We start from the raw sequence: 25475 nt of genomic DNA, 5'->3' as shown, positions 1-25475 counted from the left end.
AATAATTGTTCCTTTTATGTATAAGAAACTTTTGGTGTAACCTATGTCATTACCCTCTGTGCTTATATGTAATCATTGATCTAGGTTATGGCTCCATCATCTTTGCCGAAAGTATTTAAAGATGCATTGTCAGCTCCTTTGTTGCTGGAGATCATCAGATGTATTAAGTTCTTTTTCGTGTAAGTTTTTCCCATCTAGATTTTCTCAGAATATATGATGAATTGCTTTTTAAATTATATTTCTTAATTCCCAATTGAGCTAATGCTCAACATTTATTGACAGGGAGAATCTTGATTTTTCTGTTCACTTCCTAGAAAATCTGACCAAGGTTGGTCGATTTGACATGACCATAATGTGCCTGTCCTCTAAGGATAAAGCTGGTATGTTGAAATTCTCTTTTAACCAAAACCTATAGTAGATCAGCACTAACAATTTTTACTCCACTTTTCCCACAAAAGCTGGACTTGTTTGACTTAATATTACTTATGCTTGGACTTATTGAGGACACTTCAATAGTAGAAAGCTGATATGGTAAAATTCTGCTTTAACCAAAACCTATAAAACATCTGCACTATTAATTATTACTCTGCGTAATACAACAATAGCTCTCTCAATCCAAGGACAAAGTTTGGCATCTCATCCAACCAAAACCTTTAAAGGATCTGCTCTATCAGTTTTTACTCTTCTCATTGTTGATTAAGTACCAGACATTAATTACAACGAAAACTGGGACTGTTTGAATTCAACATACAATTTATTAAACCCATATCAGTTTTTAAGGCTTAAGAGCTTTTCAAGATAAAGTTATACTCTGTGGAAGGATATTTCTTGCGCTTTTGGTATCTGGTCTTTGCCTTATTTGAGACTTCTACTGGCTTACATGGAGTAATTAATTTGATGGTTTCTCTTTTGTTCCATGATTTCTGATACTTTTCTTGAGGGCTTGGAATGCATTGTCTTCTAATTGCAGTGTTCCTAGGCTTAATAATGAGTAGCAAGCTGAATGGTTCAAATATTTAACGATAATGGAAAAACAATTCAGAAGCTAGGCATTTAATGCATATTGAGAGTATCTATTGTATGGACTTTCATATCCAAAGAGTTCATCACATTGATCACATGCCTCGTACTTGTTGTCTCTGTGTTGGCTAAAATTTTTGTAAGTCACTATGATCACGACTTACAAAATTGTGACTATAGGCAATGTCTCATGAGATTTTTTTGTCGTCTCAAGAATAGGGGAGGTTTCCTTTTTACTGTTGGTTGCTTCAATAGGAACTTAACTGAAATCACAAAAAGGGCAGTTCTCTTAATCAATTCCTCTTTTTTAGGAATGATTTGCATACAACTACAACTTTCCAACTTAACAAAAAGTGTGTTATTGCTACGATAATACAAATTGACATAAGAACAACACTAGAGGTAGTAGTTTACTTTTGGGGAATAAGTAAAAGAACCCAAAGTCTCTTGCAATTATCTCGAATTAGAGTTCAAGTAGAATATTTAGCAAGACGCAAATTCTGTTACCAAATTATCTCAAACTTAATAAAAACACACTTACAACTGAAGCCCAAAGTCTTCAGTTCTAAGTAATTGCAGCCACTACCAATTATAACAATTTGTCCTCCTATAATACAAAGTCTTCAAAAGTTCAAATTGGCTTTGAATGCAAAAGGCAGCTCAAAGTCTGCACAATTGAATTTAAATCCCTCTTGAATGAAGTATTAAAACTCACAATCAATTCAAGAAAATGTTGTCACATAATAGGTAAGTTTGGCACAAAGTTTCAAAACAACCTGCCTCTTTTATTTGTTGGTTTTCCGGGATCACTGCAAATGTACTAAGCACTTCCATGTGTTTGGTATGTATTTTCCAAATGACAGCAACCTCTTATTTAAATGAGGATAAACCATGAATAGACACGTCCCTTCATGGGACCTGTCTATTAATTAAATTTTATAATTTTTTTTTGCCATGGTAAAAAGCTGAAGCCCTATATTTATATAAATGAATAAATAAGATTACAAAGTCTCTATTCAAGTGGGCGCTGGTAGGAAAGAATGGAGGAAGAAAACCTCCAGTCTTGCTTAGGACCTTAGTTCTATTTTTTATAGAATTAGAAGGGGCATACCTCAGATTATAGATGAATTTAAATAAAAACAAATTACAGAAGCCCCTATTCGAATTGGGGTCTTAGGAAGGCATTCCTTCCTATACAGATACAAAACCATGATAGAAGTGATAAAATTCAGAGAATTAACACTGGACCAGGATACACCATAGTCTCTTGCATCCTAGGGTGTCTGCTTAAAAACTGATATAAATCTGAACTGCTTGGTTAAATCTGCAACTCCAAACTCAATAAAAAGGCATATATATATATATAATGTTTCATATAATAAACTTACATCTCATATATGATGAACACATGTATATAAATTATATCTCATATATAATTATATATAGATTTATCCGACTGAAGCTACCAAACATCAACACTCCCTCTTAGCTAGGGAGGATAAACATATGTATTACCTCAAAGTAATATCAAGTCAGCAAGATTAAGGATATCTTTAATCAAAAGATATCTATCATTCTAATATCATGAGTATTAGCCTTTAGAATATATGATATTCACTGAATACTCTAAGTAATGGTCTCTAGAGTATCAACGTTTGATACTCACTATGTACTCAAGAAGGTAATGGTCTGCAGAATATTAGCGTATGATATTCACCATTTTGATATCACATTTGAGTATTGGTCTATAGAGTATCAGCATATGATATTCACCAAATACTCTCTGAGTAATGGCCTCTAGAATGAGACGCAAGATATTCACCAAGTACTCTAAGTAATGGCCTTCAGAACATACTGTATAATGGCCTCTAGAACATCAAGATGCATAACATTCACCATGTACTCAAAAAATGTAATAAGGTATGTGCACACGCATTCTCATAATGCTTTCCTTATAAGCATTCACCATGCAAAGCATATTCAATCATGATTTGCATAAACATCGTAAGATATCTATCATAATAGAAAATTAAGTTATTGTAAGATCATTACCTTTTAGTAACTTCTACAAATACAAGTGACATCATTTGGAAGTCATCACTTTCTCATGATATACACAGAGGGTAGGCCTATTAAAATCACATCGTTATGAGGTATATTCATGAAGTAAAATCCTCTTGATTGCTACAATTGATCATTGGAGAATCCATCTCAACATGGGTTACTCCCTCTAAATCAATATGATTGAGTTCACCGAAGGTTCACTAAATCATATTCTCTATTTGCTCCTTCAGACAAATGTGTCAGACTCCTTTTGAACATCAATTTTCTGAGCTCCTTTACTTTTGAAGAAGTGTCAAACTCCCTCTGATTCTGAAATCAATCTCCCTTTTTCCTACAATAACATTCATGAAAAAGATGAAGACAAAAAACTCTTATAGTAATAAAAATGACGTTTGATACTTATTCTCAATAATAACATCATTATATTTTAACTATAAGGACATTAGAAATTTGATTTAAATAATCATCTATAACAATGATCTGTTAGAAATTTTCTAATATTATATATATATGTGTGTGTGTGTGTGTGTGTGTGTGTGTGTGTGTGCGTGCGTGCACAAATTTATTCCTTTCTATATATATAACGATCTTTCTTGTATTAATATAAATACCTTATCATTATCATTTATCGAATTAGTCCCTATATATCATTTAGAAGAAAAATTATAAATATGTAAAATTACTATATTCCTAATTATTATTATATTGATAAGAGCATAATCAATATCTACTCACATTGAACATCGTATCAACTTACCTTTGCTGTAAAGGTGGTGGGTCTTGTCCAATACTTAGAATCAAATCCCTTATTAATTATTCCCTCTTACACATGGCTCGAGCAGAATAAGGTGTATTGGTGTCACCAACTCCACGATGGCAGAATTACGTAGTTTGTGGGTGATATTTGATGGTTTGACTACCAGTCTCCAAATCTCAATTGTCCAACTTGCCCAGTGACGTGGTATCCCCTATGGTGGAGTAATTATAATTCCTATGTCCCTCCTTCACAATTACAGTATGACTGCTATTTTCTTTCCCTGATTCAGCACGGTTCATTCACATATAATAAGGTGGTCCCTCCTTTATCACCACCAAATGAAAAGTATGATTTGACTTGGTCTCCAAGCATTTCTTTTACCGTCAATCTTCCATGTACGTCACATAATTTTCGACCATGTTTTGCCTACTTTGGTGATGAGTTTCATTTAATTTTAGTTGTACTTTCTACTCAATGCCTCTTGATGCAACATTGAACTTGCTGCCTCTGTGGAATTTCCTATGCCTAGGGAGATGCTAGTGTACACGTGGCAAGATTTATCCATTTTAAATACTTGTTCCTTATCATGTCCTTTGAGTTTCAAGAGTAACACAGAGTCATTTACATCTGGTCTTCAATCCAGGTTGAAAGATCAGATTGAACACCACAAATAAAAAATCACCTTTATTTTCTTGAGCAACTTGTAGCCATTCATTCTTGACATACTGTAGTCGACAATTATCATGTCCACCTTGGATTTGTTGATTTGCACTGTATTGTTGCTCTCATTTCCTAATCCTAGGAATTCCACTATCCACCATGGCCACTTGGTAAGACGAGATTTTGAGCAGCTTCTCAATAAGCTTTAGATCTGTGATTGTACCATCCCTTGCCTAAACAGATTGATTTTAGCTCAAGGAATATTATATGCTGCCTTTCTCTTTTCTGATTTTTTTTGTGTTTCAGATTGTTTGATATAGTTTGAATGATATTACAATACCTCTTATAATGAACTAATATCCAAGTGCAGTTCCTTTTGGTATTTTCAATGCATATACATGGAAACTAGATATGGAATGCATACCTACAACCAACTGACATTTTGACAACCAATTGGCATATAGCTATTATGCGGATCACATATGCTATTAGATGGGCATTTCATCAAATAAATGGTATGCAACATATATCTCCTTTATTGAATTCATTCCCATGTACAATGTTCCTATGAATTTGCCAAGACAAATGGGCTTACAATAATGACTACAACAATGCCAAATCTGATTCTGAATTATCACTTACAACAGCAAAATTATATGCCTAAAATTAATGCTAATTACTAATAGTTGCAAGAGGAACCTGATAATAGTGATGCCCACGGATGGAGATGAAAGTTGCAATCGGAATCAAGCATAAATACTGTAGTGCGGGTACTGTAGCGCAACACTGTTCACACGTACTGTAGCAGCAAGGAAAAAAACGATTACTAATAGCTGCCAAAGATGAATCTTCAAGTCTGCACTAGTTAGTCCTTCAATATTCTTCAAACCCTTAGGTTATTCCTCAACTTAAAGAACAAATAGAACTCCAAAATGAAGCTTCCCTGAATGCCAAATTCAATGGATATTGCACCACCTCAAATGGTTGCAACACTGAAGAATTGACACTCTCCAATGGCTAACTGAAATTGGAAACCCTTAGTTTCTTCTCCCAAGTTCATATCAAATGCAATTGACAATAATTGGATGCCTAACGATGAAGCTTTTGCCTCTATTTATTCTTTTCCTTCACCCTTCTAGAAGGAAATAAAATATTATTTAATTGCACTCTCTAGGAGCTTCCCCCTTTCCAATACAATAATTAGTTGTGCTTCTAGAAAATTAAATTAATTAAATATAAAGTCACCTTTAGATTTATTTATTTATTGACTTTAATTTAATTTATTTCTCCTTATTTCTCCACTTAGCCTTTGGAAAATGAAAGGCTAATAACTCCATTGAGGGCCTAAAAGATGGGGGACATTATAGTGATATTGTCATCCACAACAAGAACATGCAGAGGCATTGATGTTTTATTATCTTTGCTAAAACTATCAAAATTTGAGCCCATATTATTTTTCTCATACTCCGAAATAGAACAATCCATTTCAATGAACAAAGATACGATTGAGCTTCAAGACACAAATAATTCACTTGTAGCTAATACATGTCAATCTCAAATTTTAGTCAATGAACGTTCTAACTTACGAAGCTTGACTTACATTTATGGGGATGTGATGAATAAAGGAAAAACAAAGCATCTAGAGAAATTGTTAGTGAACGCCTCAAGATTAACTCTACAAGATATAGTTGTGGTCAATAGCCACTTTAAGCTATACAATATTCATTCTAGGTGTCCACCCACACAGCTCCATGAATAATCTCCGATAATTTCTGTTTCCAAAAAATGGAAGTATCATTTCTTCCTTGAATTCACGTAAATCCCAATTCGATCCCTTCTTAAAGCTGAAAGCAGAATAGTCCACATGGCAGCAATACCACGGAGCAAAGACCATGTTTACACTGCACATGGTTGCAAGTGTATAAAAAATGACAAAATACTTTAACCCTCGATCCATGTGCAAGAAAATTAGTTACTGCCCTCCCAAGTTATCTGCCACTATAGATCACAGATCCCAGCCTGACATCACTGAGTTTTGCAGGTGACTCCATAGGTACTCAGAGCACAGATCGACCCCACTCTGGTGACATTGGTGCAACATAGTCAACTTCTGAGCCTCTGCAACTTTTGATTTAGCTCATGATAATAAAGCAAGGAGAAGGTAATCACAATAATAAAAAAAATTCATAAAAAATTTCATGCCAACTTTTGACACCCTTGGCTTATTGTTTAACATATATTCTTCTCTCTTTTCTATTCTTTCTTATATTTGCAGCCAGGCTTTGATACCATTTTGGTTTTCCGAGATCGCTACAAATGTACTAAGTACCACCATGTATTTAAATGAGGATAAGCCATGAATAGACGTGTCCCTCACAAGACACATCTATTCATTAGTTATATAATTATTATAATAAAAACTTAAGCGCGCGCGTGCGTGCGCGCCCACACACACACACACACACACAATGTTTCTCATATAATAAACTTACATCTCATATATGATGGACGCATGTATATAAATATATCTCATATATAATCATATATAGGTTTATCTGATTGGAGCTTCCAAACATCCACAAAAACAATTTAGATTTACACTTAAGTTCAAAGTCATAGTCTGTATACAAAAATTGGCAGAATTTTCTTGCCTTGCCAAAAGATAATTGTTTACAATGAGCTCCCTCCTTTATATAGGAAAAGGGTGGAGAGAAAGGTGGAGAAAGAAGGAGAAAACCCTTAACCACCTTGACCTATTCTCTAACTAACTAACTTTGACTTATTCAATGCTATAAGGCTTAAAACACTTGCAACATGATTACATCTTACAGCTTTGCACATGATACTATTACATGCGACTACATTTTGTTTTTCCATTACATATAATATGTCGAACACAAATTACAAATTCATGATCAAAATATTCTAAGTGTCTAACAAGACACGACCTGTATTACATCATCCTTTGTCGGTCTTCATGTTGCTATAGGGTGCTCCAAGTTTGAAGTTTTTGGGTTTGGCAAAAAAATCTTGGATTGGAATATGAATATGTATCCTTGATTTTTTCATAAGTGTTCGTTGACCATTTTTGTCTTGAAAGCATTCTATGATTCTAATCATTCTTTCACCTCCTTGTAGGCTCCATTATGTGATCATTCTTGCCTCGTGTCCCTCTTTCTTCTTTGCATATCTGGAGTTATGCATGCTGGATACGATTGGATGAATTTTAAGCAATGAAGAACAAATTAATTAAGGTAAAACCAACACTTAAAATGGGGGAAAAATTAAAAAACAGGGTTTTCTGGGAGTATTACATGTGAATAGACAACAAGCTTTAGGTGAGAAAATGAAGCATGGATGGGTTCATGTAATGACCCTGGTCAAAACTGATCACAAACTGCCCTTATTTGCTACTTGTTATTTTGTCAAACAGTTCATGTGCAACCTTGTGACTTGCTGATATAGCGTTTCCATTTGAAGTTGCTTGATAGAAATGGTTGCTAAGATAGTTTTTTTTTTAAAAACAAAAAAAACTTCTACGATTACCATGCAAGCTCCTCAATATGATGCTAACTTTAAATACATAAGATACTAAGGAAATGTGATGCATCTACAGCCAAGACATTTTTACAAACACTTGGCATGAAGTCTGAACTGTGCTGCTGAAGATTAAGACTGGATATGTACTATGAAATTTCATCAAACATTTGGCAACTATACTGCTGGAAGTAAATAACTGGTTCTAGGAACTGTTGAGCAATAAATTAACTCGATGAAGCAAAAACAGTGCCAATATGTAGCCCTTCTTAGAACAATTGCATCTTCAGATTTGGCAAACTATTTGGTAACAAGGAACTACTTACAAAATTGTTCAATGCTGAGACTGATTACAAAGATCTATCAAGCTCATGGAACAAGGTGTACAGTGATTATATAGCTGGGTACAAAACTGAGACTGAAATTAACAAACAATGCAAACCCTCATTACTCCTACTGCCTACTGATATTTAGCTATTGCAATGATAATAGAAGAACCTGGTACTGATGTAACTGCAGACGGTCATATGCTGATGAAGAAGAACAAATTTGCACTTCCCCAAACTGTCCTTTGCTGCAGGTCGTACACTGTTCTGAAGCAGGCCGTACAGTACGACACTGTACTGAAAATGTATTAATCTTTGCCCTCAACACTGGCAGCTGAAAATGTTACAGACTGAAACGCCCAGGCTATTGGAATACTTTAAAATTGATTGCATAAGATTTGTACCAATATTGATGACCCAATGATGATAAAATGTAATCCCAGCCAAACTTCCAAAAATCACCAGTTGATATTAGATTTGCAATGAATCTTCTTGTGAAGCCCTCCAATTGAACAATGATGCAATTCCTCACCAAACAGACTCCAAAAATATCAAACCTCAGTCCAAGTCTGAAACTCAATGAAGCTCAACTTGAAATGCTTTTTCCAACTGCTTTTTCGGATCTGCTTTTTTCGTATCTACTTTTTCGAGCTGCTTTTTCGGACTTGCTTTTTTCGGACTGCTTTTTTGATTCTTTTTCATATCTGCTTTTTTCAAAAAAATCAAACCCTCAGGTAGTCTGAGTATACAAATTAAGCTCAACTTGAAATGGCTGAATACCACTTCCAAAGTGCAACCCTTCAGAAGGTTTTTCACTTCCTCAGTGATGCAATCTCTTGAGAGGTATCGTTCTCAAGGATTATGCTGAATATTTGCAGACCTGGATGGCGCCACAAATGCTCAAAGAGAATGTAGTTGAATTATCAAATCGCCGTCCATCCAAATGAGAGGCCAAACCCTCTATTTATTCACTTTTCTAAGAAGTTACTAAGAACTTCTAGAAGCATCCATTATAAAATCCCATTGTAATGCACTTTTATAATTAAATAACTTTATAAAATAAAAAGTGCAATCTCAACTTAAAATTATAACATATAGGCCGCGTATAAAAAGTAATGATAAAATAATATCTCCAAGAACATAATAAACCATCCAATCCTCAAATAAATGCCAGAATGACTCTCATCACAACCACCAGTCTACGAGAGTCCATGGTAGACTGATCCGGCACGCAAACGATGTCAACCAAAACGGGGACATTACAGTCCGCCCTTCCTGAAATTGCTTGTCCCCAAGCAATGGCTGAACAACAAACTAGTCGCTCCACCTGGATCCCAAATGTAGTCATGAACTGTATTGCTATCAGTCAATGTAGGCTCCTGCAACAACTTGTGAAATATAACCAAGAGGAATCCATGAATGAATCGTGAATCACGGTGAAACTGAACTCCAAATCCACTACTGCCACAGTCAAGAACCCACGAGCATAAACTCTCAAAATATCAAACCCCAAGTAGAGTAGATCACCCAAACTGTCAACACAATAAACACCATCCACACAACCCACTGTGTTATGCGGAATGCACACTCCAACTTTGCTACAATGGTGACCACTCCCACATGAAACTGCACCAAATACAGAGAATCCACACACTGTACATCTACTACAGTTATCACAACTCTGCAGATTAGCGGCCACTGTCTCATAACCATAACACCCATGCACTGCTGATGGTGAATAGTCATTACACGATAGATAGAAAAAACGAGAGCCCAGTCCAAACCTGTCTACCATCAACTCCTCAACACATAGATCAAAAGCAAACTGATGAACATATTCTGCTGTATAATGCTGGTAAAAAGAACCAATCCCAATCAAAGACTGATCCTACAGACGTAATACGACCAACTGTGACTGATCATCAACTAAGTCAGATGATGATATAGCCAAGGGCGCAGAATCAACATCACTAGTCTCTGTGCCCTTCAAGTCAAGCATACCACAATGCTCAGCTGCAGCGCCTAACTCAGTTGAACCTACCTCCAGTGGAAATGGACCAAATATGCCAATACTAGTGTCGTGGACAGATACATCCTCATCTCCACTGCCTCTATCAACCTTGACCATGGACATCCTCGGATCACTTGACACCACGGTCCGTGATTGTACAGAATTTGGTAAAGATTGAAGTCGTTCTAACTCCATGGTCACCTTAGCTAAATGAAATTGTGACTCCTTGAAAGCCAACTGTGTACTCTCAAGAAACTCAGAAGTCACCTCGAGCTACTGAGTAAGCTCACTCACCTCATCTTCCTTGACCAATAACACGTCATATGCTGTACTGCCCCACTCCATAAGATAATCTCTGTCAACTACCAACTGCATTTAATCTTGTCTCAGAATCCGGATAGCCTCCCATAAAGAGTGGATCTCTGTCAAGGAAAGATAACTGCCTCCCTACTCATCACTAGTAGGAGAACCCCATCCGTAAATTGCTAACAACTGACGAGCAGCATCGAAATGCTTGCAAGCGATAGAAATGTCTCGCTCGCCAACTCTCAGCTGACTAGACACATGATTGTGCCGATTGGTCGGACTCCTGTACTCTATCCTTGGTACACTGTCCAAAGGAGTAACCTTAGAATAGCTATCATCTATAATACTAAGATCCTGGGACTCTCCTGTAAACTCTGTCATCTTTGAGAAATCATCAACATGTGACGTGATTGTAAAAGAAAACTGACTCCATGCTATACGCGCTAACTCCCGAACTGAACTCACCTCAAGACAAAGCTCGTCCACATGTCTCTTAGGATCCTAGAGAGCTAACTGAGTACACACCAAGGAATTCCGAGTATCCTCCAGCTCATGAGAAAACCGATCAACCTCCTCCTTCAATGCATCTAAATAGATCCCTGCAAGATTAAGGAGATGATCGCGATTTGAAAGTAGGTGTATGTAACTTACCTTCATTGCCTCCATGCCTTCCTTGATCAGTACAAGAACCTGTTATGACTCCTTTCTATCTCTCCTGCAGGTGAATCATCCAAATGTGATTCTCAAGCAATCCATGTATCCTGTCATGATGAGATAAAGCCGTGACAATATTCTTGTAACTTGTCTTCAGCTGGCTTGCCAAACCAAGTAAAGAGATACTAGCCTCTATCTCATTTGAAGAAGCATCCAACTGTGCTTGATACTCATTTTCTGCAAAGTCCTGAATGCTCACTTTTTGATCAACTGTACTATCCTCAAACATGACAGTATCCTCAACTGCTGTAACTTCATCCAACCCAACTGTATTGGAATCACTATTTGTGTCAATCACACAATCCGGTGTGTTTGTGATATCACCTTCTGATGCTACTGGCCCAACCTGCAGAACATTTGTAACCCCTTTTGCCTGTGAAGATGATGTGGATAAACCATTACCTGAAGATGTGCTAATGTCTCCTTGTACCGAATCAACATGTCTGTTAAACTCCTCATACAAGTTTCTGCCTGTCATAGGGAAAGTACGATCCTTAGGCCTATCAAAACGTTTAATCAGTCTCTCCGTAAACTCTACATATGAGGTAATGTGTGCATGACCCATAGTGACCATACCATGATGCCACCACTCATGTGTTAACCCATCCAGGTGAATTGCTGCATACTTAATAACTTCTTCCTCAGGCATAGGGTTCATTTGTAAGTATGTGTCAAGCTTTTGAACCCAAGCTCTTGCTGTAGACTTCCCCGAGCCATCATAATATGGTAACTGAAGTTTCCCTACTTTCTTCCGTAGCTCATAGCTTTGGTTCCTATCATGTCCACATGGCATATGCTTCATCCGCACATCTATAAACTCCCTAAAGGTAATTGCAGCAATAAAATCTGGACCTTCGGCTTCCCAATCTCTCCTCAGCTGGTCCTGTATATTAGTGATTTGGGGCTCTGGTACGGGTTGCTCTGGAGCTTTAGGAGGAAATGTGGGAATCATGGGCCGCGAACTCACAGTCCTAGTTTGCTGGGGTGCATGACCGAAATTGTTCCCAACTTGTTCGCCTCCATTATGTGTCCCATCCTGATTATTTCCTACACCAACATTAGCATTCAACCCCATTTGACGAGCCATCATCTGCATCATAAGCTCCAATCTCTGACTTTGTTCCTGTGCTCTCCGCTTTGCTAATCGCTGTCCCTGTGCCAAGGTGTCTAATAACTGTAAGAATCTTTCCTCTCCCTGATCTGGACTGGCATTCCCGCCTCTGCCTAATCCTGTATTCCTGTCATCTCAGTCACCCATATTGATGTCTTGATCGAAGAATACCTCCTCTGTGTTTGTATGACTGGATTCTATGTCCACCTGCACGGATGAACTAGACTGTTCGCTCTGCAGGTCTGAAATCCTATTTTGTTTTGCTCTGATATTGCGGAAATTATAAGGCCCCTGTCGCATGCTCAAACATAAATGCTCTGATTTTAGTGTTTTGACATTTCGTCAAACACTTTACCCTCTATCCGGCTGTTCCAAATTCCCTATAAGACCTCCACAGGATGGCAGGACTTATAGCTCTGATACCACTGTAATGACCTTGGTCAAAACTGATCACAAACTGCCCTTATTTGCTACTTGTTATTTTGTCAAACAATTCATGTGCAACTTTGTGACTTGCTCATATAGCGTTTCCGTTTGAAGTTGCTTGATAGAAATGGTTGCTAACATAGTTTTTTTTTAAAAAACGAAAAAAACTTCTACGATTACCATGCAAGCTCTTCAATATGATGCTAACTTTAAATGCATAAAATACTAAGGAAATATGATGCATCTACAGCCAAGACATTTTTACTAACACTTGGCATGAAGTCTGAACTGTGCTGCTGAAGATTAAGACTGGATATGTACTATGAAATTTCATCAAACATTTGGCAACTATACTGCTGGAAGTAAATAATTGGTTCTAGGAACTGTTGAGCAATAAATTAACTCGATGAAGCAAAAACAGTGCCAATATGTAGCCCTTCTTAGAACAATTGCATCTTCAGATTTGGCAAACTATTTGGTACCAAGAAACTACTTACAAAATTGTTCAATGCTGGGACTGATTACAAAGATCTATCAAGCTCATGGAACAAGGTGTACAGTGATTATATAGCTGGGTACAAAACTGAGACTGAATTCAACAAACAATGCAAACCCTCATTACTCCTACTGCCTACTGATATTTAGCTATTGCAATGATAATAGAAGAACCTGGTACTGATGTAACTGCAGACGGTCATATGCTGATGAAGAAGAACAAATTTGCACTTCCCCAAACTGTCCTTTGCTGCAGGTCGTATACTGTTCTGAAGCAGGCCGTACAGTACGGCACTGTACTGAAAATGTATGAAGAACAACAAATTTGCACTTCCCCAAACTGTCCTTTACTGCAGGTCGTACACTGTTCTGAAGCAGGCCGTACAGTACGGCACTGTACTGAAAATGTATTAATCTTTGCCCTCAACACTGGCAGCCAAAAATGGTACAGATTGAAATGCCCAGGCTATTGGAATGCTTTAAAATTGATTGCATGAGATTTGGACCAATATTGATGACCCAATGATGATAAAATGTAATCCCAGCCTGACTTCCGAAAATCACCAGTGGATATTAGATTTGCAATGAATCTTCTTGTGAAGCCCTCCAATTGAACAATGATGCAATCCCTCACCAAACAGAACTCCAAAAATATCAAACCTCAGTCCAAGTCTGAAACTCAATGAAGCTCAACTTGAAATGCTTTTTCGAACTGCTTTTTCGGATCTTCTTTTTTCGTATCTGCTTTTTTCGAACTACTTTTTGGATTCTGCTTTTTTGTATCTGCTTTTTTCAAAAAAATCAAACCCTCAGGTAGTTTGAGTATACAAATTAAGCTCAACTTGAAATGGCTGAATACCACTTCCAAAGTGCAACCCTTCAGAAGGTCTTTCACTTCCTCAGTTATGCAATCTCTTGAGAGGTATCATTCTCAAGGATTATGCTGAATATTTTTAGACTTGGATGGTGCCACAAATGCTCAAAGAGAATGTAGTTGAATTATCAAATCCCCGTCCATCCAAATGAGAGACCAAGCCCTCTATTTATTCACTTTTCTAAGAAGTTACTAAGAACTTCTAGAAGCATCCATTATAAAATCCCATTATAATGCACTTTTATAATTAAATAACTTTATAAAATAAAAAGTGCAATCTCAACTTAAAATTATAACATGTAGGCCGCATATAAAAAGTAATGATAAAATAATATCTCCAAGAGCATAATAAACCATCCAATCCTCAAATAAATGCCAGAATGACTCTCTCATCACAACCACCAGTCTACGAGAGTCCATGGTAGACTGATCCGGCATGCAAACGATGTCAACCAAAACGGGGATATTACAGTTCATTGCACACTTTTTGATGGATAACTACGAGTTTTAGGATTTTCAAATATGGGGCATGGTTGGAAACTTTTGGGATACCAAATGGATACATGTGCTTGAGCTCAAAATATGTGCTTATAGGGTGAAAAAACAAAAAAGGGGTTTTTGGAGGGTCATGACATATGTAGGCAACAAACTTTATGTGTGAAATATGTATGACATGGCGTCTACTTATAATGAATTGTTATGCTTTCATTATAAGTAAGTGTGTAAGCAACCACCATCATGAATTTTAAGTCATGTGACAACGATATAACAAGTGCGGATGGAGTGTGTACAAGCATGAAACTGGGCTTTTCGGATGCAAAGGCATGTTGCAAAGTAAGCTTGCTTTGTTTGCATTCTTTGGTAATTTTATTCCATGGGTTGGACCATTGCATCACCATCCTAACTGTCTGTGACTTTTATTTCCAGGTTTTCTATTGGCAACGATGCTAAATGTTTACTCCAATTAAGATTATGTTCCCTAATATACAGAGTGAGCGAGAATATGACTTACAGAACATAGAGCATTAAGTACAAAAATAGTTTCTAGAAAGATAGAGCATGTGGGATAAGTATAATCACGGAGAGATAGTGCTGCCAACTAAAACCAACAACAAATAAATAGAGATAGTTTACTGTTCTATGGTGTGATTAAATTCTGTATACAGCAAGAAAAGGCATGCATGAAATGCTATACAACATTTTCACTTGAATATATGAGGCTGGAGAGAACAGATTCAGAATGATGCTGTGCTATGTCATATACTTGTTAGCTGATGTCTCATTTGGTAGCATCCAAACATAGCCCAACTGAAATCTTATTTTTAAAACCAACTAATATTCATTGTAGTATGATATTTGACGATATCAAACATGCCAGACTAAGCTTGGTACTATGATGTTTCTCCATCTTGAACAGAACAAATAAGCTTTGTTAATCTTTAGTTTGTTCTAACTTGATTTTTACTATAATTCTATGTTCCCAAATAATCACATTTAAATTGCAAGAAGAGTACCTAGAGTTTCATCATTCATTTTTAATAGTTATAGTATATACAGTAGGTGATATGTTCATCTTGTGTTGAATTCTGTTGAAGGTAGCCTAACACAATTCATGGCACATGTACATGCATTGCATGTCGCATCTGTTTGAATTTGAAATAATGATTGTGACTGAATTATGATTTAAGTTTGTTTTGTAAATTTCCCTTAAAAATATCCATGTATGGTTTTTGTAGCACTGCGCCAGATGTGGGATGAAGTCTTCACCAGCGAGAGGGTACCAGTTGCTTTCCGAGAAGAATTGAATAGGTTGCGCAAAAAATACTGTCGCTGATCAGACATGTTTCTCCAGTGGAAATTGGAAATCTTAAAAGAAAGTATACTATAGACTTTTTTAACAAAAAGTTGAGATTTTGTAAAGAGTATCATTCATATTTTGATTTCCTAGGTCAGAAACCTTGACAGTAATTGCACAGCAAGTTTACCTAGAACATCTCATATCCTTGATTGGGATTTTTGTGCCAGCAAAATTCAAACAATTCTGTTCATAAACTAACTTTTCCTTCTTGTGTCTGTATGGATATGTGAGAAAAGCATTGTATAACATTGAATTTGCTTGAATTCAGATAGACAATTGCTTTGACGTTAATTCTAAACTGCTTTTAACAATGAATCAGTTTTTTATATATTGTGCTTTGACACTAATCCCAAACTAACTTCCAACAAAGAGACAATTTCTTCTAAATTATAAAATCGTGTGAATTTATATTTTTTACATCAATCGTTTTGAAGCCTTAGTTCCATCAAATTGCTAATTGAAACTCACGCATCTGAGTTTTTAATCGTCATCTATTGGGTAATAAATGACAACCATTTAAGGTTATTAAAACTTGTTGTATATCTATTTGTTTGGTTTCAGGTGGAGGTTTGTATAAAATCTATTTTAGTAGAAAGATATGTTGGCAAAATGCTCAGTGCTCCCCTCGGGATTCATGACAGGGGCTTAATTGCCCCCTATGTACTATAAGTTGAGTGGTTGTATAGGGCACTAACAAATCAGTCTTTTCGTGCAACGACCACCACATTCTCACAAATGGTATCAGAGCTTGGTCGAAGGTTCGAATCCTTGGACCCTCGGGTAATGCTGAAGGGGAGATTGTTGGCAAAATGTTCAGCGCTCCTCACAAGATTTGTGACAATGGCTTAACCATCTCATGTGTATTATAAGTTGAGTGGTTGTATCGAGCACTAACAGATCAATCTTTTGGGACTCGTGTAGATTATTTACAACTAAAAGGTGTATGGGTAAAAAGAAGAATATATTACAAAATAAACATATCCCAAGTGATTCAATTTGGGGAGGAGAGCCATATCCTAATTTAGAGCAAAGCTTTGTTGAACATGTTTTTAAACTACGTTGACTTTGGGTGTGTTTCTACCCTTGTCTTTGGCAGGGCTGTTGTAAGATTTTGTTTTTTCAGTTTTTAGTTGTTGGTTGTTTTTATGTAGCTGCTATTTGGTGTTTAGTTTGGTTTAATTCTTTATCTTTATTGTTGTACAAGGGATTAGGGTCCTTTAATCAAATACAAATCTCAAGTAAGAAAATATAAGAACAATTATAGCCGGTGATTCTACGAAGTGGCATGTAAACATGTAGGCACAAAAATGCAGAGGGAGGAACCCTACCATGTAAAGATGAAGTAATGGCATTATAGTTTGTGTTCAACAATAGGTTCCAATGTTATACATATGAAGTGTGGCTTAAGCTAGAAGAGCTAATATCATTGTCGCCTACCATCCTAAGATGGTCAATGTACATCTAATAAATATTCAATCTTGATTATCACCTAAGGTCTCAACCGACACAAATCCGTAGCACAAAAATAAAAAAATGGTAGCAAGGCACTTTAGTAGTGATATGCATACATATTATTTCACTAGCATAAGTCCATAAGCACATGAATCATTAATATCCACACATTAAACCTTAATGGTGATATATAGCCAAATTACCTCCTAACATGAAACTATGTGTGTGTGTGTGTGTGTGTGTGTGTGTGTGTACACACACACACACATCAAAAGCTAAGGGCCCATTTGGTTGCTAGAATAGGAATACAAATTTTGGAATATGTTTTCTATTCTTTGTTTGGTTCGTCAAATGGAATAGGGAATAGGAATATATATTCCCATTTTACCTCTAAAATGAGCTTATACCCATTCCAAAAAGTAGTTGTTATTGGAATAACCATTCCTACGCTTGCAACCAAATGGGCCCTAAAGGAATAGTCATCTTAGACTTTACTCGCTCTAGTAATACACTAGGGCTATTGGTGCATGTGCACCTTAGCATTGAAAATTCATGACATTCTTTTGTCTTAATTTAAATTTGTCCTATTTGCATCCAAATGTAAAAGTCAAGTTAATATGTTTAAAATGCACAATTTTGCATGATGAGCCCAAATTGATAACTGGGGATCTTGTATTAACATAAGGGAGTTGAAGAGTCATGTAACCAAAAGTTATGTAACTGCCCAACATTATTATAAAAAGGCAGGATATCAAAGGGGAGAAATACAACCGAGGAAAATGTAAGAAATGTAAAACCCAAGCTTTCCTTTGGTTTTTGATAGCCGAAAGTAGTTTGGCATCCATATTGGCTTTGATTCTTTTCTTCTTAGTTTTATTCAAAGTTGTTCTCTATTTTCAAAATGGGAGTGTTGTTTGAGTTTCAGTTTTGTTATCGGGTTGCAACTTTTGATGTTGGTTAATATCTAGAAGCTTCTTTGAAAACTATTGACTAAATAAATAGAATTCCATATTTCATTTGTTTCTATATATTGGAATGGGATTCAATGAACTAGTTACAAAAAAAGTTTGAGTGATTTTCTTTGTTATTTAAGTATTGTTGAGCCCCGATTTACAATATTATGCATGTGATATATGGATTATAAATTGATTTAATATGGCATTGGTTTCCTTGTTCAAGAATCAATTGTGCATAAAGTCCAAAACATGATTTTGGGTTATGTTCCATTTGAGGTTGAGTTGAATAGACTCTTGTTAAGCCTAAAAGACAAGTTGGATTCTGATCTTTCTTCCCATTATGATAATAGATAGCTTCTATTATTAGTTAATGGTTATCTATTTGTAATCTATTGTAAATATTAGAATGTTTCTAATATTTAGTTAGGTTGTAGATAAATATTAGTTTTTTATTAGCTAGAGTAGAAAGTTTCTTTTCTTTATGATTGTTTCCTAAGGAAACATCATTTCATTCTTTTGTATATATTGACCTCTTGGTCTCTGTTAATATTAAACAAATATTTACCAATTACTTCGTAATATGGTATCAGAGCATGGTTGAATTTTTTTCAAAAATCACAATTTCTTGTTGAAATTATCTACCATTATTTTCGAAATTATATTTTCCATAATTTATCTGCTTCTTCCCTAGTTTGAACTAGGGTTTGAGTCACATTCATCTACACTCAACCATTTTTTCTAAAATTGTCGTTTGTATCTTCAAGTGGTTTTTTGCTACCTATGTTTGGAAAAATCAGGTCATTTTAACTGTGATCGGGTCAGTTGGACTCCATTTTTTTTGTAAAATTTCCTCTGCACTGTGTGCAATCCTATTTGGTTTGAATTGTTTGCAACTCGCGCCATTGTTCTCTTGAAAATCGCCCCTAGTTATAATCCACACACTTGTTTTTTCTTTAGTTTTTGAACATATCTCCTTTCTTGGTTGTGCCCTAGTTTGCTTGGAAAATCCTTGAAACTATTTTCCCTCTCAGTTCATGTCATTATATCAAGCCTAATCATGTATTTGTTTTGCAAATCCACCATAAATTTTGTGGTTTTTTTTGTAGTCAGTGTCATTTTTGGTCGAAACCCTAGTTTTTTGCACTGGATCCATTTTTTTTTAAAGATTCTTGATGGGCTTTTTGAGAGGTCAATTGCTTTGTCATTTGTGTTTTCTGGGTGCTTCGATTTTCAAGCCAATGGATCTAGAATTTGACAACATATTGTTTCTAGGTTTTTTGAGCTCTCTTTTGGGTCGTTAATTTTTTTGCTTCAATGTACGTGCCTTCACAAATTTTCACACTTTTTCACTAAAAAAACGTGTTATGGAATCTCTGACTAGTATTCCGCTCAAGGGCAATTCAAAATTCAATGGTTGGAATTATAGCACATGGAAGCAATAGATAATAGCAATGTTTGAATATCAAAGTACTAATCAGATTGTTCTAGTGTTACATAATGTCTGACTGCAACTGGTACTGATCAACAAAACAAATTTGCCTTCTATGCCTCCATGGCTAAAAGACACGCAGATCACGTTAAGTCATTTGCCTAGTACATTGATTTAGGTGCCTCTCATCATTTCACCCACCACTGAGATTGGTTTACTGACTACCAACCTTATTCATATTTTGTTATTTTTGGTGGGGGAGAAGAGTACACTGTTGTCCGCAAAAGCAACATTAAGATTCAATTTGTTGTGAGGAATCTCATTTTCCTCAATGTGTACTATGTTTGAGGGATTGAACTTAATCTATTATCAGTCAGTCAGTTGCTACAACATTCTCCACAGTTAGATGTTACCTTTAGTTTACATTAGTATACCATCATTGATAGGGTGACTAAGTCTATTGTTGCAGTGAGTCTTGAGGATCATGGTCTTTTTTGACATATTGATTATGGTGATTCTCAGGACTTAGATATAGTTGTCCAGTGGTCCTCTGTTAGCACACTTTGGCATAATTGATATGGACACTTAAATGTGCATTATCTCTCTTAACTTGCTCGCGAAGAGCTTGTCCTCAAATTTCTAGAGATTTAGACCCAACAACTTGGAGGTTGTGATGCATTCCATGCTGGGAAGCAACATCGCACACCTTTCACCAGTGGCGATTCATGGCAAGCTTCTTAGGTACTTCAGCTTGTTCATGTAGATATTTGTGGCCCAATGGCCACTCTTTTTATTCTTGGGTCCAGGTCTTTTATGTTGTTTATTGAATATTTCAGTACAAAAATGTGGGTATATTTTCTTAAAAAGAAATTAGATGCATTTAATGTATTTAAGAAGTTTAAACCTTTTGTTGAAAAAGAGTTTTGGAAATCTATTATTACTCTTAGGTCAGATAATGTGGGTGAATTTTGTCCAAATAAATTGTCTAGTTTCTTAGATACTCATGACATCAAACGATAGTTAACCACATCCCACACCACAACAAAACAATGTAGTTGAACGTCAAAATAGAACAATCATTGAGATGGTTCGATCCATGCTTGAACACAAACATGTTCTGAAGAAGTTTTTGGAAGAATCAGTTAACACTCTAGTTTATCTTTTTGAACCGGTCACCCACAGTGATCGTCAAAGGTAAGATTTTGGAAGAGGCCTTGTTAGTTCGCAAGCCTAGAATTAGTCACTTGAAGGTTTTTGGATCTGTTGCTTTTGTTTGGATCCCTGATGTGTCACACACCAAGTTGGATGCAAAGAGTTGGAAACTCATGCTTACTAGATACAATAGTTTTCACACTAGTAGAATTGGCCTCGTTTTTCAACGAAAATTGGTCGAATTTTCTACTCAAGTTGGTTGAATGATCTACAAATTGTCTTGTCACTATTTTCCTCGTCGAAACTTCAACAAATCCTTGTTAATGTCGGAATGTCAATGCAAAAGTTGGTCAAAAATTGCCTCCCTTGTTTGTGAGATGGTCCGTCAAACTTTCTACCAAATTTGGTCGAAATGGCTGCCTCAATCGACTAGGATGCCAAACCCATGATGACATCCTGGTCGATGCTTGGTTGAAATGTCAACCAAAGTTTGGTCAAAATTTTGACCAATGCTGATCAGCATTGGTCAAACTTTCGACCTATATGATTTGTTTAAAAAAAATTACTTGAAGATAAATATCTGAAGCAATCACTGATGGTAGCCTGGTCAATGATTAGCTTGGATATTTACCTTCATTACAGATCTAGAATGATGGGATGATACTCTATGGTATAGGTATGGACGACAAAGTGTTGAGTAAAATAAAAGAGACAAGAACCTAACTACTATGTGAAAATTCACATTGTAATTGTCATAATAAAATAGATAGGGCATATTGTCTTTATTAGAATACGACTATATGAGATAAAAATATTTCATTGGCCATTTTGCTACTTTGCTCCAAATGGACACTTGGAATATTTTCATTTCCTATATCATCTTCTAGGGATTTTGTTTCCCTAGCAAAGGTTTAGCATTTTGGGTGGATATTTTCATTTCATATATCATCTTCTAGGGTTTTTGTTTCCTTGGTGAGGGTTTAGTGTTTCAGGTTTGTTTCACCCTCCCTTTATTTCATTTATCCGCTAATCGAGATCTTTGTATTTTTAGGCCGAACCATGCCTTCTCTATAATGAGAGAGAAGGGAGCCATGATGAATGAGTTTTTATATACTATTTGAAGAGGTCAAACTCTTTGAGGTTGTAGATAAATATGAGGTGATGTGCAAATAAATTTCCCTCTAAATTCAAAGTAGATTGGCAATTTGTTCATCACCTTTCATGCAACATAGAAGTAGCACTACTTATTTGAAATCAATTATTGTAAATTATTCACAAAAGAATTGAGTAGTGTAAAAGTTAATTGATTTCTAACCTTGTACCACATCATACTCTATGTTATGGGTGGGTTTGATCTTGGAGGTCAATATCTACTATTTGCACTATTGCCAAGATAGAGACTAAGCTTCTCTCCTTGCAATCCAATCTACAAATTGAAATATATATATGATTCTAGGAACTAGTCAGTAAATCAAAATTAAAGAAAATATTGGTAAATATCAAATTTGTTTTGTACATGTGACATAAGTACAAATTATGATTGGATTAGAATGGCAATTATCTCTTGTGAATTACTTGGGTGCAATAAATTGGCACAAAATGATACCAAAATGGGTTTTACTTTCTAGTCCTAATTCATGATCCCATGGATACTTCTAATATTTATAAAAGGCAATTAGATTTAGAAGACAACTTGATATGTCCATTGCCACTTTGAAGGATCTCGTGTACCACTTTTCAAGCCTTTCAAAGTAATTGGTCATGTAATTCATGCTCCTAAAGCATAATATGGATCAATATTCTGCCACAAAAATTTAACAAAGTTAGCATTTAGGAACAACACAAGTTGGAAAAAGATTTATGACAGGAATTCTACTAGAGTTGGAGACAAAGTAGGAAGAAGTCAACCTTTAGGCCGATAGTCATGCTTAATAGGTCCATTGTATTTTTTCCTAGTTTTAAAAATACTGACTTATACATGGAAATTTTTGGCTTTGAATAAGTGATGGTCCCATTGTCTGCAAGCAAATTTTATTGATAAGTCATACTTTCCCTCCTTATAATTGCAAAGTAAGTATTTTGTTCACACCTACTATAAATGTGGTAAGATATATATATATTTATGAATGACCAAAGTGGATAAATTGGACTTCAAAGGATGATTTAGTTTCAAAAAAGAAGTGCTATTATAGAAATGAATCCAACATACTTAAATATGAAAAACAAAAACATAGAAAATGGCAATCCAAAAGGGAGGTAGTAGAACCTAGCCATTAAGGGCAATTACAAATATAAATATCCAAGAAATGAGGACTTGCTAATGAAAACATTAAGATGATGAAGATGAATGTTGTACATCAAGGTGAGAATAAGAAAGTGAACAAGAATCACACTTTAATGTAACTTAAGCATTCAAATCATCAACATCAACATCTAATAGTGATGTCTTAAGAGCTAACAATATGCATAAGATAAACTCAAGGATAAGGGGGCCCAAAATGGTAGAACAAAGTAAATTCCAATAGATCTTCCAAAAATCAAGGTTGAAGAATCAACAGTGGTGTAGGGAAAACTGTGATAACACACCTATCTCCATGTTAAAGGCTACAAACAAGAAGAATTAGATGGACCATAATACAAAGTAAATTGGATCCACGATTCTTGATATACATGATGGAAGAGTAAGTTATATAAGGAACACTAATGTGCCACTTGAAATGGCTTGATTAATATATCTCTACCTATTTGGAGATGGGCTAAATCAAAGGAATGGTTTAGTAAACCAATGTTTATTTTTGGACAAAAAACATAGAGAATCTGAGACCTAGTTCCCTGGAATTCCCTCACAATGTCTTAGATTAACCATTTTGATAAAGTGGATACAAAACCTTATAAAGTGTTTCTTTAAAACGTACTATTTAAACTCCCTAAGTATTTCTCATAGTCCTCAAGTCAGATACAAGGCATTTTCTGCCTTGAATTGGCCGACTTACCCAAGTCTCTCAGAGATATCTAGATTCTTAGAATTTTGCTGATTTTTGCAAGACTGACTATAGAAAACATTTTGAACACATCCATTTCTTGCATAATCGGTTAGGACAAAGTACCAATCCTTGTCTCTTGACAAACATGGTTTATAACTTATTTAATATCTTATTTTTGCCATCTTATTTTTACAATAAATTTTGCCATGATTTATTCCCACTTTCACAAAAATTCAAGAAAATAATCAACATAACAAAGATTAAGATTCCTACATTTTTTATAAACATAATAAGCAGATATCTTCAACTAGCAAGCAAATCTACATGATTTGTATATTCTTTATTTATTTATTTTTGTTGAAAATGTAATGATCTATTAAAGATTCAAAGTAGTTTCATGTCGTTTTGAACAAATTAACATTCTTATGTCTTACAATTCATGGATAAATTAAAATTCATCAATCTTCTTTGCTAATGCATATTTACTCTGAAGAAAATTAAGACAGTTTGAATAAATTAAGAATAACATAAATGTGATTTCAACTTCAAATTTGAGTGCTAATTTTTGCTATAGTGAAGACAAAATTCTTATGATAAGGAAGAATACTTACTGACCATGCAAGCAAGCTATATGTGTTTTCATTATATTTGGTAGTTAAATCTCGCCCCTCATCAGTATTGACAATAAATGTTGAACATATTCCTGATTTTGTGTAGAAAAGGCGTGCTTGCAAACATTTGAATGCGTTACAATTCATATTTTTTTAATATACTGACAAAAACTAAGAATAAATTGCCTTTCACATTGTTGCATTGTAGAACCTTTCTTCCTTTAATAACTTAGGATCTGAGTTGATCATAGATGGCTCACAAAGTTTAATAGCTTTATGTAGATCTTTAAGAAGGCTAATTTTGGTTCTCTCACCATTCCTGTAGAAAAAAGGCTTAGAAATATAACTCTTCAATTCAAATTATAGCAGGTTTTTACAATATTAATAATATATTACATTAAGCCGACCCAATTTTATTATTATTTTAAAGGATAATAGACAACTCAAACATCCTATTTTCTTGTTCATTTTCTATAATTGCAATTTAAAGAGATGTTTGCTCTATAGTTATGACTTGATTGAATTCATCCAACTACACAAATTCAAATAAATAGATATTCAACTAATCTGGAAGATGTAACATAGTTTACATGTGGTAATTAAAAGAAATAGTAAAAAAACACTAAAGGAGTACATGACTAGAAGAGTGAGGAAATATAATAAAGCGTCAAGGAAGCTCTAGAGAGAGGTGTTAGAGAAAGATAAAGATGGTGATCTTGATAAAATATAAAC

General features: G+C 35.3%; 1 protein-coding gene across 3 annotated transcripts in view; it reads left to right on the top strand.

Annotated features, from left to right (window-relative positions):
• TPR5 (Tetratricopeptide repeat (TPR)-like superfamily protein) overlaps positions 1–16487 on the top strand; it is a 173814-nt gene extending 157327 nt beyond the window's left edge. For all 3 annotated transcript variants that reach the window (XM_089803107.1, XM_089803108.1, XM_089803109.1), the window contains 3 exons: positions 85–179; positions 283–380; positions 16038–16487. In XM_089803107.1, the coding sequence (XP_089659233.1) occupies positions 85–179; positions 283–380; positions 16038–16135 (291 nt within the window). In that variant the 3' untranslated portion in view covers positions 16136–16487. The remainder of the gene's footprint in view (positions 1–84; positions 180–282; positions 381–16037) is intronic.
• The last annotated feature ends 8988 nt before the right edge of the window (positions 16488–25475 follow it).

This window comes from Cupressus sempervirens, chromosome 10 (genome assembly GCF_028749045.1).
Source record: "Cupressus sempervirens isolate cs-2001-9-10 chromosome 10, ASM2874904v1, whole genome shotgun sequence".
Classification (NCBI taxonomy): Eukaryota; Viridiplantae; Streptophyta; class Pinopsida; order Cupressales; family Cupressaceae; genus Cupressus; species Cupressus sempervirens.
The sequence above is the reverse complement of the archived record's forward strand: the minus strand, read 5'-3'. Positions and strand labels throughout refer to the sequence as shown.